Here is a 13,351-nt window from a genome sequence, read left to right as displayed (position 1 = left end):
GTTTCAAATTTCACAATTTTCGTTGCAATACATTAGTCTATAAGCCTTGTAAAATCAAGATTTGGCCTCAATATATTTATTATCCCAACAACAAGGAATCATTTGTGACTTTCTTCAACTTAGTGTCCTTATGCAAGGGATTTTACCAACTTTGACAAAATGGCAAAAAAATGAATATTAGAGGTTTCATATTCTAATGTGCAAAAGTTGCTCTATAATTTTCAATGCCATATCATGGAAAGGATAGGATCCTATCTTATCTTGTGCACTATCCCTTTGAATGGTACAAAAAAATATAAACGTGCAAATCTCATTAGATTAGATATTCAGGACAAAAGAGTAGTTTATTTCCTAATGTGGGATTCTCTATATGGCGTTCCTTCTATGAATGATGCATGATGACAATTTATTAAAATGAGTAAATATGCAATACGATGATTGAAATATGACCTCAATTCAATGTCTGAGTAGGCCTAAAAAAATTATATTCAATTATTAGAATATTAATGCAATAAATTGTAATTTAAACGTGTAATAATCTATTTAATAAGTTGAGCTCTTAAAAAAGTACCATGTTAGAACTCTTGTTTCTAAGGCTCATGAATGCAAAAAAAGAGAAGAAAATGAAGGTTAGTTTAGTTGATAAATAACACATAGCACATTGGAACAATAAATGATATAAAAATATAAGTCAGAGAAAAGAAAGAGGGGTAGAATCCCTCTCTTCGTGTCTAGTGTTCCTAATATGGTAAGGTGTGAGAACTCAAAAAAAAATTATGTGTATGCGCTGAATTTATTTCGTTCTATTTACTTTGATATTAGAAATATTATATATAACAAATAATTGGTCAAATTAAATGTCTAAATTGAAATTTTATAAAATTGAGAATTTAGAAATATCATAAAATGGTGGAAAATTTTTATAGGAATACATAGATAGGAACAAATGAAGTTAGGAGTCCATGCATGAAATCATAAAATTTCAGCCCTTAGTGAGCAAATAAGCTACAACTAAAAGACCAAACTAACTTTAAACATTAGACAAACTACCATGCAGCCAAGGAATAACTATCAGAATTCATAACACCAAAACCGTGAGAGGATTAAGCTTCTGTGATTGGAACCGAATAGAGGTCAGCCAACTATCTGCTAAGTCCAAGCCGTGGAAGGGAGAGAACCAGTAGGAATTGGCTTCTAGATTGGGCGGTGAATAACACCTGTTAAGATAGCTGGCCATTTATTTGCTAAGTGAGGTGATGACCGAATGAGAGGAGCTAAGAAATTCATTTGTGCTAGTTGGGCGGTGACCGAGAGGGAAGAAAGCCACAATCTTTCCTTTTCCTTTGCTTACTATGAACCGAGAGAGAAACACAAAAAGCCGCTACCATTTCTCTTCCTACTCACCAAAAGCTGAGATCCATTCTTTCCCTGCAATTTCTAAGCTTTAATTAGGCAGCAAGGAAACACCGACTCAGTAGTTAGAACATCGGGTAGGAGCAGAAAATTGTTTCAGCCAAGAAACTGTGAGAAACTAGTACGTGTCAGTAGCCTTCCATTTGACCGAGAGGAAGAGTAAAAGAAACATAATCTTTCTTTCTTCCTTAACCTATTAAAACAGAAAAGAAACAACAAGAGAATTAGGCACTTCCTTCGTCCCTTCAACCGTAAACGTCAACCAAGAAAACAAGGAAACTCTAGCTCAGTTAGCCACGGATTCGAGAGGGAGAGAGAGCTGAACTTTCCAGTCCACAAACGTGAAGAAACCAGAGGTAGTTAACTACTTTTCTTCTTCAATTTCCTGCTACTTCTAGTTAGTAATGTTTTAGGTTGAGTTATAACCAAGAAAAGAATCATCAAAGTCGGAAGTTTGTTTAAAGTTTCTGCATGTTGTCCAATAGAAAAGCTGCAATTTTGGTTCTTTTTAAAAAAAAAAAAAAGAATTTGCTAGATTATCAGTAGAATCCACGCTTTATGCTCTGTATATTCTTATTTGGTTACGCATATAAGTTCTGCGGTGAAAAACTTAACTCTTGTGGCTGGAATTCTTGTTTGGAGGACTGCATGGCTGCTGGAAAATTTCCAACTTGCCCCATGATGAATTTTCTGGTTTAAAACTGGAATTTGATGAGAAGTTTTTGCTTGATTTCAAACTTACATAATCTTATTGCAATGTTTATGTGAATGCATGTCGAATTTGGTTGATATTTGATGCATTAAATGAAATGTTAGTGAAGATTTATGGCCGAAAACTTCAACATTGAACCTGAGAATGCTGTTACGTTTTCTTAGACTTCGATTTCATCTTATAACCTGAAATTTATGCATATATTGATCAAATAACATCCCTACTCCTCTGTTTTACTCTGTATATTGCGATTGTCCTGATTTGGGAGGAAATAACTAAATCTTAGGAAAGAAATGAGAGCTGGTCAAGCATGCGAAGCTGTTGGCAGATTTGGGTTGATTGGATGAATTCGATTGTAATACTGAGTTTTTCTGAATTTTTTAGCTAAATATTAATAAAAAAAAAAACTATCCATAACTGAATGATAGTAAAATGTACCTTGAATTTGAGGAAGTTTAAAGAGGAAAATAGCAAACAAAAGGAAAAAACTTGACTACCCATTGCTGGAAAACTGTTTTGAACCATTCTAAAATAAGTGCTAAAATTTTGAGTTTAACTTTGAATTCTACAATGGAACTTGAACCAAAACTAACCAAAACCTCCTCAAACTATTTTATAACAGTTTTACTTGTGAAAATTCATCCAAAATATAGGATAAAATCAAAGAAGTTCATAGTAATACTAAGTTGCCAATCTCTAGAAAATTTATTAATTTTGAATTTTGATTTCTAAAATGACCTTTAGGACCTAGATTCCAACTTTTATAAGAAAAGATAAGTACTAAGATTACCTCAAAACAAAAGAAATAAAATCTTGGATCATACATATAGATATATATATATATATATATACACACACACACACTTTTAGCCAATTGTGTCATATTAAGTTGAATTTAGTTAAAAGAATCAAGTAAGTCTAAACAGCTAGAATAATCACTTAAACCATTAATTTCACCAAGTATTACAATTCAACATCACTTTAAGAAAATTTTAACAAATAATCTAATAAATTTACAAATATCTCAGGAGTCGAGGGTGAATCGGATGAGAGACCGAGCACCGAGAAGTGAATTTCAACTACTTTGGGTGAGTGTTTCCGATTTTATGTGTTCAACTGCTTATGTGTACTTAAGTGAAATTGTGTGACAAATGTACTTATTATGAAATATTGTTATGTGATTCATTGTAAAATATATCTCAATTGTCCCTCGCCTTCTAAGTCGAGGGTGTACTTTATCGCACTCAACTTAGTTAAGCTTGAAGGTTGATAATTAATCAAGTGATATTGTAAGTGTGCATGACTGTAAGCCGTGTATGTACTTTATCACACTGGCCAAACTAGGCCCCAGAACCCTCTGTTCAACGAACTATTCGAGCCAGCAAAGGGCTTGGTCGAGTAGGATGGTAACTTTGGGTAAGTGTTTCGATATGCTCGAGTATTACCACGGAGTAGCAGATTACTGATATTGATATGGCCATCTAAATGAGGGAAGTGTTTATTGTTTTGAAGGGTATAATGAGGAGTTGAGTGGAGTGTGTAACATCCTGAATATTAGGAGGTTGTTTGTGAAGAAAATATTAAAGTGTATTTCTTTGGGTTTGATTTAAAACCTAATTTTGTTTTAAAAGATTAGAAACCCTAAAATTGTAGCCAAAAAACCCTAGTTTACTTTTGACTAACCGGTTTTCCTAAATCTCTCCTATTTTAATTGAAACCCTAATTTTAATTACTGGAGTTGGAAAATTCCTCACATTTTCTTAAAAATTTCCTTTTAGTTGAAAATTTTCATCTATTAAAGCCCTACTATCCAATTATTCCATAATAAGTGCAAATGAATCTAGAAAGTAGGGTTTTATTCCTCGGTTTCAAGTTTGGAGCAAAATTAGGGTTTTCGCGATTTTCCGCCGGATGAATTTTCGATACGGAGCAAGGACCAAATTGGGTGATTAAAAGTGACTTTTAAGTGAGAAATAATATGTGAGTAGTAGCAATGATATAAGGTTAGTGAATGGGAAGTAAAAACACTAGTACGTGAGTTTTTAAGAAAAACGGCGCGAACCGGCGGGTCCCGCGCGCTACCGATTGAACGCACCACTTGACCACCACTTTCTTACCCTACAAGCTCATTGATAATTGAGCAAAATATCCTCTCACTACCAGATAAGTCTGACCGAAAATTGTGGCTCAAAGGCAAGGAAAGAAAGAGAAAATTTTGTGGCCAAGATTAGTCCAAGTGTTGGCAAAAAATTGTGGTCACAATTAGCCCTAATCTTCTTACTTCCTTATAAGACAAACCAAGCTCCATCTTCCTTCATTTTTCTGCTAAGGAGCCGAGAGAGAGAGAGAGTAAGAACAAGAGAAAATTTCTTCATTTCACCTTCAAATCCAACAACTTAGTGAGAAAATAAACAAAGTAAACCGATTAAACTTGTTCTTGAGTGACTAGGTGGTGATTTGTGGTAAGTTTTTGGAAGGAGGAAGCTTGGGCTACTCTTTGTGTCCTCTATTCAAGGTAAGAGAGCTTATCTTTCTAAGTTTTGCTTTCAATTTTGTTAAATTAAGTTTAGTAGTTGATTATAGTGGTGGAATCATGGATGATTAGCATGTTTTAGAAGTTTTTCCCCAATTTATTTGATGAACTAGGGCTTGTGGAAATTCTGCCCAAATTTATTGTATGATGCTTATATGTTGAATTAAGATTATAAGAGAGGTTTTGGTAGTGTTTGAAGTGGGAAATTAAGGAAAGTTCCACTAGAAACAAAAAATTCCAGATTTCTGGAAATTCTTGCTTCCTTTCTGTCCGAATTTGTATCTGTGTGTTAGAGGCCGAATTTGCCTTAGGTCAAAGAAGAAAAGTTGTATAGAATGACATTTTATAGGTGCCTACAAAATTTCAGCTCAATCGGAGCAACGTAGGATGTGAAAAGTCCAAAATACCCTTACTGTTTTAAATATTTCCCAGCAGTCCGTTTCATCAGTTAAGTCCAGTTTATCACGTTTTTTGACTAGGATCCGTACTGATTTAGCTCTGGGCCAAAACATGAAAGTTGTATTATTCTTAATTGGCTTTAAAATGCATCTAAAAACACCTAATTCGGACTTGTGTACACTGAGTTATGTTCATTACAGTGTTCTGCGTTTAAACAGCCGACGAATTGGTTTCTGGTTTAGTAATTCGAGAATTTGACTAAGTTACATTAGGAACTGGACTAAGTGACCTTCATGAATATTGTAGCTCTGTGTCTTAGCTTCGAAACGGCGTAGGTTTCGTTTTAATCCGATAAGCGTAGCCTCGGATATGTTATTTCTGCTTTTGTACGTCAAATCTGTTTTGAACTAAATTGAATTTCTGCACTTGTACTTAATACGATTCTTGTTATTATGATATTGTGAGCCTATGGAACGGCTCTTGACATGAATTGCTGATATGTATAATGTTGGGTTGTGTTTGAGAAAAACAATGAAGCCTAAAAGGCTGGAAAATTAGGTAAACACAAAGGGCATGCTGCCCGAATTTTTACTCGAGGACTAGAAAACTATATTAGCGACTTGAGTGAAGGTTAAGTACTTATTACTTGAACTAGCGAGAACCTTGGCCACTATGTTTCTTGAGTGTTATACGTTAGGACTTGGACGAACTTGTACCCTTGAGAAATGAAATAATGATTGCTCGAAGTATGTTTTCCTTGTACTTTCAACTCGCAAGACAATTTCAAGTATAAATATTACAAAGTTTTACTGTTTAAAAAGGCGAGCAAGTGTTTCACGACTACTGTCCGAGTGAATTTCAATTTCTTGATTCTTATTGAACGAAACGTCTAAGTTTCGAACTCTAGTCATGTTTCAAAGTTCTCAAATTGAGTTTTATCGCAGATTTGGACTCCGAACTCGGAGTATAACCTGAGAGTGACCAGTAAAAGCACTATATCTTTTGGTGAGTGCTTTCAAATACTGAATTGAACTTGATACTTGTACTTGATACGTGCCAATATGATTACATGCCATATGCGTGAATTGTTAGGGCAAGAGTGTACTTTATCGCACTTGCCCTTACATGATATATACTTGTTTATTGTTGCAATTGATTTGACATACTTGTTATGATGCGCGCACTTCCTGGAATTCCAGAAACCCTGTGGCAAGTTACTCTAGTCGAGCCGGCAGGGGCTTGGTCGGTTGGGTAACGAGCCCTGGGTCTCTTGCTTTGTCGAGTGGAGTGATATCTCCTCGACTAATTGGTATACTCGAGTATTACCACCCGTGTTTATTGAGGATTTTGGACCCAGTAGGGGGTGTGAATGGTGGACGGAGAGTAGTGTAAGTGGTGTTCTACTGGATTGGTTCCTTTACTTGAAAGTTGACGGAGTGTCAACTACTATGTGATCAAGCCCTGATGATGAATGGAAGTTGGCTCCTGAGAGCCATCCGTATCCTTATGCTTTGGAATGATTATTGTTTATTGGATTATTGTTTCTTCTGAAAACTTTTACACTCGCTCATTTTGAGATTGCTACTTGAAGTGTTATTGCTCACTTTGATGAACTTTTCATGCTCGTTACTTTGCTATATCGAAAACTAGTACTTATAAATAATGGTCAATTTGCTATTTGGAACCTCACTGGGCTTTTAGCTCACACCACGCTATTTGTTTTCCTTACAGGGGTACGAGTGAAGCGTGAGAAGTGTAAAGGCTAGCGTAGTCTAGTTACTTTAGACTTTGTTTTGAATGTTGGTTTTGTACTCGCGCTATTCCTCGAATGGAACATTTTGTACTTGGATTGTATATATTTTGAACTAGTTTAAGTATATCGAGACTTTGTACCTTGATTTCTATCAATGTAAATTATAAGCTTGAATTGCGAATATTATTAATGGTGCTTGGTGTGTGTGCACGTGATTCGAGTGAGTGAGTCCTGGCGAGAGCTGGGCAGGCGGTCCGCCAAACCCTCTGGTACGCCTTAGGGGGAGGTGGGGTCGTCATAGATGGTATCAGAGCTCCTATTGAGCTCGTGCCGGGAGAGGGTTCTCGGACTGTGGGAATTGAATTGTTAAGTATGGAACAATTGTCTATTGTTGGGGACCTTAGATATGTATGTTGGGTAGGAATCTTTAATATGGGTGATTTGCTCTTGAGCCTGGCCAGCTTGAGTGGTGAATTATCATATTTTTGGATTCTTGTCCCCGAATACCAAGGAGTAACACCTTTACGATCAGTTGAGATCTCGCGTAATATTGAGATAAGTTTGGATTACGAAAGAAAGGTACGGGGAATGTGAATAGTATGGACTTGAAATATATTGAAGATATTCATGGGATTTGGGATCCTTCTTATTCACGTGTTTCGAGCCTTGATTAAGTGTAGTGCCTGAGCAATACCTAGGGTTACTGCTCTATAAGCTATGTGACTTGTTTTGATCGAATGTGTTGTATTGCCTTGTTTTATGATTTAGAGGGGTTTATGATTTGCATTATTCTGTTTTGTGCTGTTGATATTTATATAGTTACTTAGTGGCTATATTCTATTATTGATTAGTTGGTTATATTGATATAATTGATTCGCTACGAACCATGGAGGGTAGAAGAAGTCAAGCTAGGGGAACTAATCGAGGACGCGGTCCTAGTCGTAGCCGTGGGGGTAGACAAGCCCAGGAATCGGTACGAGAATCGAGAGAGGAAAGAGAGGCAACGGTTGAGCCACAACCTGAACCCCAAGCTACAGGGGGAGATCAAGTGGCAACTGCCATCCAGCAAATGACTAATATTCTGGCCCGTTTAGTGGAACAACAGGGTCAAGCCCCTGTAAACCAACCTCGGGACCCCGATATGGGGCAGGATAGAGCTTTGGAGAGATTCCAAAAGTTCTCCCCACCCAAGTTTTTAGGAGGGCCAGACCCGTATGAGGCTGAGAAATGGCTGGAGGCCATGATAAATATTTTTGCTGCCCTAAACTATACGGAGGAGAGACAAGTCCAATTCGCTGTATTTCAGTTCGAGGGGCCAGCTAGGGCCTGGTGGAATGTAGTGAGGGCCAAGTGGGAGAGAGAAGGAACTGCATGGACTTGGCTAAACTTTGTACGAGACTTCAACGAAAAATACCTTCCACCCATCGTCCAGGAGAAGAGAGAGGACGAATTCATTAAACTCCGTCAGGGGATGTTGAGTGTAACTGAGTATGAGACTCAGTTTACAAAGTTGTCCAAATTTGCTCCCGAACTGATAGCTACGGAACAAAGAAAAGTACGGAGGTTCATACAAGGACTGAACGTGGAGTTACAAGAAGCCTTAGAGGCGGTCCAAATTAATACATTCACAGAGGTTCTGGAGAAAGCCTTGAGGATAGAGACTGCTAGGGCACAAGTGAGAGCTTTCCATGCAAAAAGGAGAGGTGCGCCTGGTGGAAGTCAAAGGCAAGGACAAAGTGGTTTAGATATGCCACCTTCTAAGATAGGCCGAGGAGATGGTAGTGAGAAAATTTCAGGGATATCTAAGGAAAGTACTCCAAAAGGAGCTTCGCGTGGCTGGGGCCAAGCAAGAGGTGCCTCACAAGGAGGCCAGACCTCAGCTCCTCAAGTATCTTGTGGGTACTGTGGGAAGGCCAATCACGTGGAGAGTGATTGTTGGCGAAAGGCGGGAAAATGTTTATGGTGTGGTAACACCGAACACCAGCTTGCAACCTGTCCCCGTAGATCACGCCTAAACCCTGAACAAGCAAGTGTAGGAGGAACTAAGCCAAGAGTGCCGGCTAGAGCGTATGCCTTGAACCAACAGGCAGTACCTGAACCAACAGAGATAGTAGAAGGTACGATTCGTAATTTCTATTGTTTAACTAAGTTTTGGCTATAGTGCGACCTGAGAGCCGGAAACGAATATATAAGGAAATACCCTACGTTATTCGAAGTGCATGCATGAATTTCGAGGACGAAATTCTTTTAAGGAGGGGAGATTGTAACATCCCGAATATTAGGAGGTTGTTTGTGAAGAAAATATTAAAGTGTATTTCTTTGGGTTTGATTTAAAACCTAATTTTGTTTTAAAAGACTAGAAACCCTAAAATTGTAGCCAAAAAACCCTAGTTTACTTTTGACTAACCGGTTTTCCTAAATCTCTCCTATTTTAATTGAAACCCTAATTTTAATTACTGGAGTTGGAAAATTCCTCACATTTTCTTAAAAATTTCCTTTTAGTTGAAAATTTTCATCTATTAAAGCCCTACTATCCAATTATTCCATAATAAGTGCAAATGAATCTAGAAAGTAGGGTTTTATTCCTCGGTTTCAAGTTTGGAGCAAAATTAGGGTTTTCGCGATTTTCCGCCGGATGAATTTTCGATACGGAGCAAGGACCAAATTGGGTGATTAAAAGTGACTTTTAAGTGAGAAATAATATGTGAGTAGTAGCAATGATATAAGGTTAGTGAATGGGAAGTAAAAACACTAGTACGTGAGTTTTTAAGAAAAACGGCGCGAACCGGCGGGTCCCGCGCGCTACCGATTGAACGCACCACTTGACCACCACTTTCTTACCCTACAAGCTCATTGATAATTGAGCAAAATATCCTCTCACTACCAGCTAAGTCTGACCGAAAATTGTGGCTCAAAGGCAAGGAAAGAAAGAGAAAATTTTGTGGCCAAGATTAGTCCAAGTGTTGGCAAAAAATTGTGGTCACAATTAGCCCTAATCTTCTTACTTCCTTATAAGACAAACCAAGCTCCATCTTCCTTCATTTTTCTGCTAAGGAGCCGAGAGAGAGAGAGAGAGTAAGAACAAGAGAAAATTTCTTCATTTCACCTTCAAATCCAACAACTTAGTGAGAAAATAAACAAAGTAAACCGATTAAACTTGTTCTTGAGTGACTAGGTGGTGATTTGTGGTAAGTTTTTGGAAGGAGGAAGTTTGGGCTACTCTTTGTGTCCTCTATTCAAGGTAAGAGAGCTTATCTCTCTAAGTTTTGCTTTCAATTTTGTTAAATTAAGTTTAGTAGTTGATTATAGTGGTGGAATCATGGATGATTAGCATGTTTTAGAGGTTTTTCCCCAATTTATTTGATGAACTAGGGCTTGTGGAAATTCTGCCCAATTTTATTGTATGATGCTTATATGTTGAATTAAGATTATAAGAGAGGTTTTGGTAGTGTTTGAAGTGGGAAATTAAGGAAAGTTCCACTAGAAATAAAAAATTCCAGATTTCTGGAAATTCTTGCTTCCTTTCTGTCCGAATTTTTATCTGTGTGTTAGAGGCCGAATTCGCCTTAGGTCAAAGAAGAAAAGTTGTATAGAATGACATTTTATAGGTGCCTACAAAATTTCAGCTCAATCGGAGTAACGTAGGATGTGAAAAGTCCAAAATACCCTTACTGTTTTAAATATTTCCCAGCAGTCCGTTTCATCAGTTAAGTCCAGTTTATCACGTTTTTTGACTAGGAGCCGTACTGATTTAGCTCTGGGCCAAAACATGAAAGTTGTAGTATTCTGAATTGGCTTTAAAATTCATCTAAAAACACCTAATTCGGACTTGTGTACACTGAGTTATGTTCATTACAGTGTTCTACGTTTAAACAGCCGACGAATTGGTTTCTGGTTTAGTAATTCGAGAATTTGACTAAGTTACATTAGGAACTGGACTAAGTGACCTTCATGAATATTGTAGCTCTGTGTCTTAGCTTCGAAACGGCGTAGGTTTCATTTTAATCTGATAACCGTAGCCTCAGATATGTTATTTCCGCATTTGTACGTCGAATCTGTTTTGAACTAAATTGAATTTCTGCACTTGTACTTAATACGATTCTTGTTATTATGATATTGTGAGCCTATGGAACGGCTCTTGACATGAATTGCTGATATGTATAATGTTGGGTTGTGTTTGAGAAAAACAATGAAGCCTAAAAGGCTGGAAAATTAGGTAAACACAAAGGGCATGCTGCCCGAATTTTTACTCGAGGACTAGAAAACTATATTAGCGACTTGAGTGAAGGTTAAGTACTTATTACTTGAACTAGCAAGAACCTTGGCCACTATGTTTCTTGAGTGTTATACGTTAGGACTTGGACGAACTTGTACCCTTGAGAAATGAAATAATGATTGCTCGAAGTATGTTTTTCTTGTACTTTCAACTCGCAAGACAATTTCAAGTATAAATATTACAAAGTTTTACTGTTTAAAAAGGCGAGCAAGTGTTTCACGACTACTGTCCGAGTGAATTTCAATTTCTTGATTCTTATTGAACGAAACGTCTAAGTTTCGAACTCTAGTCATGTTTCAAAGTTCTCAAATTGAGTTTTATCGCAGATTTGGACTCCGAACTCGGAGTATAACCTGAGAGTGACCAGTAAAAGCACTATATCTTTTGGTGAGTGCTTTCAAATACTGAATTGAACTTGATACTTGTACTTGATACGTGCCAATATGATTACATGCCACATGCGTGAATTGTTAGGGCAAGAGTGTACTTTATCGCACTTGCCCTTACATGATATATACTTGTTTATTGTTGCAATTGACTTGACATACTTGTTATGATGCGCGCACTTCCTGGAATTCCAGAAACCCTGTGGCAAGTTACTCTAGTCAAGCCGGCAGGGGCTTGGTCGGTTGGGTAACGAGCCCTGGGTCTCTTGCTTTATCGAGTGGAGTGATATCTCCTCGACTAATTGGTATACTCGAGTATTACCACCCGTGTTTATTGAGGATTTTGGGCCCAGTAGGGGGTGTGAATGGTGGACGGAGAGTAGTGTAAGTGGTGTTCTACTGGATTGGTTCCTTTACTTGAAAGTTGACGGAGTGTCAACTACTATGTGATCAAGCCCTGATGATGAATGGAAGTTGGCTCCTGAGAGCCATCCGTATCCTTATGCTTTGGAATGATTATTGTTTATTGGATTATTGTTTCTTCTGAAAACTTTTACACTCGCTCATTTTGAGATTGCTACTTGAAGTGTTATTGCTCACTTTGATGAACTTTTCATGCTCGTTACTTTGCTATATCGAAAACTAGTACTTATAAATAATGGTCAATTTGCTATTTGGAACCTCACTGGGCTTTTAGCTCACACCACGCTATTTGTTTTCCTTACAGGGGTACGAGTGAAGCGTGAGAAGTGTAAAGGCTAGCGTAGTCTAGTTACTTTAGACTTTGTTTTGAATGTTGGTTTTGTACTCGCGCTATTCCTCGAATGGAACATTTTGTACTTGGATTGTATATATTTTGAACTAGTTTAAGTATATCGAGACTTTGTACCTTGATTTCTATCAATGTAAATTATAAGCTTGAATTGCGAATATTATTAATGGTGCTTGGTGTGTGTGCACGTGATTCGAGTGAGTGAGTCCTGGCGAGAGCTGGGTAGGCGGTCCGCCAAACCCTCTGGTACGCCTTAGGGGGAGATGGGGTCGTCACAGAGTGTGTAGTGCATTGAAGTGGGTCTAATGCAAGCACCGTATCCTTTTAAAAGTGATGGTTTAGTGAAGTGTTTCCTCAATTGCTTAATGAAAGTGATTATACAGTGAAATGTGCACTACTTGCTTAATTGTACTGATTTAAGTGTTTAATTGAATGTTACTTGCTCAGCAAACCTCACTGAGCATCAACTCAGCCCTTTTAGCTTTGTTTTCCTTATAAGAGTTGGAGATTGAAGAGTGATTGAGTTGAATTAGAAAGTTATTTTACGAAGATCCATCACTGTGTGTATAATGGTAGTTATGGTTTCCTTTGTACCTTGAAATGGTTGACCCTTTTATCATAAGATGCATGAGATGCAATAAATGTCACACCAAAACATAAATCTAGTACGTCGATGGTCTAAAGGGTCAAACATTAGACTAACTCATTTCTACAAGTCCTCACTAGCGTTGGACTAGTGAGAAATCGGAGAGAAAAGCCACAACTAGTGTTGAACTCGTGTGATAACGTCATACACTCATCAAAAATAAATAAAGCATATAGAGCATAATTAAAGAAAATCAACACATAGAATACATAGATCACCTAGCAAATAAGCATAATATTTAGATGCAAAATTTTAGAAAAAGCAAGTAAACATGTAAGCACATAAACACACAAACACGCAAGCAATAAAACCTAACTATTACATTTGGAGTCCTAATTATAACCTATCAATTACATTGGCGATCTAATTACATTTCTTACACAAGAGAATATTACCTATCTATTACAATTTGGCATTCAAATACTCTCCAAATAATCACAAGACTTAAATTAAACATGTAT

General features: G+C 37.4%; 1 protein-coding gene across 6 annotated transcripts; it reads left to right on the top strand.

Annotated features, from left to right (window-relative positions):
* Window positions 1-1,071: 1,071 nt before the first annotated feature.
* LOC140013974 (uncharacterized) lies at window positions 1,072-11,369 on the top strand. 6 transcript variants are annotated; one of them, XM_072064280.1, is made up of 5 exons: window positions 1,072-1,769; window positions 2,417-2,480; window positions 3,154-3,213; window positions 6,002-6,062; window positions 6,789-11,369. In XM_072064280.1, exon 5 carries the CDS (start codon window positions 7,697-7,699, stop codon window positions 8,969-8,971), a length of 1,275 nt encoding a protein of 424 aa, XP_071920381.1. In that variant the 5' UTR covers window positions 1,072-1,769; window positions 2,417-2,480; window positions 3,154-3,213; window positions 6,002-6,062; window positions 6,789-7,696; the 3' UTR covers window positions 8,972-11,369. The 6 variants fall into 6 exon arrangements, with proteins under 6 accessions (XP_071920381.1, XP_071920340.1, XP_071920465.1 ...); XM_072064239.1 differs by having other exon boundaries at window positions 2,412-2,480; XM_072064364.1 differs by lacking the exon at window positions 6,002-6,062 and having other exon boundaries at window positions 2,412-2,480.
* The last annotated feature ends 1,982 nt before the right edge of the window (window positions 11,370-13,351 follow it).

Source organism: Coffea arabica, chromosome 1c (genome assembly GCF_036785885.1).
Source record: "Coffea arabica cultivar ET-39 chromosome 1c, Coffea Arabica ET-39 HiFi, whole genome shotgun sequence".
In the NCBI taxonomy this organism is placed as follows: Eukaryota; Viridiplantae; Streptophyta; class Magnoliopsida; order Gentianales; family Rubiaceae; genus Coffea; species Coffea arabica.
Note: the sequence above shows the minus strand (reverse complement) of the source record. Positions and strands in the feature narration are given on the sequence as shown.

Bases quoted from the DNA above. Each gene is read 5' to 3' on its own strand.
- LOC140013974 (XM_072064343.1), top strand. From the start codon at position 7,697: ATGGAGGGTAGAAGAAGTCAAGCTAGGGGAACTAATCGAGGACGCGGT.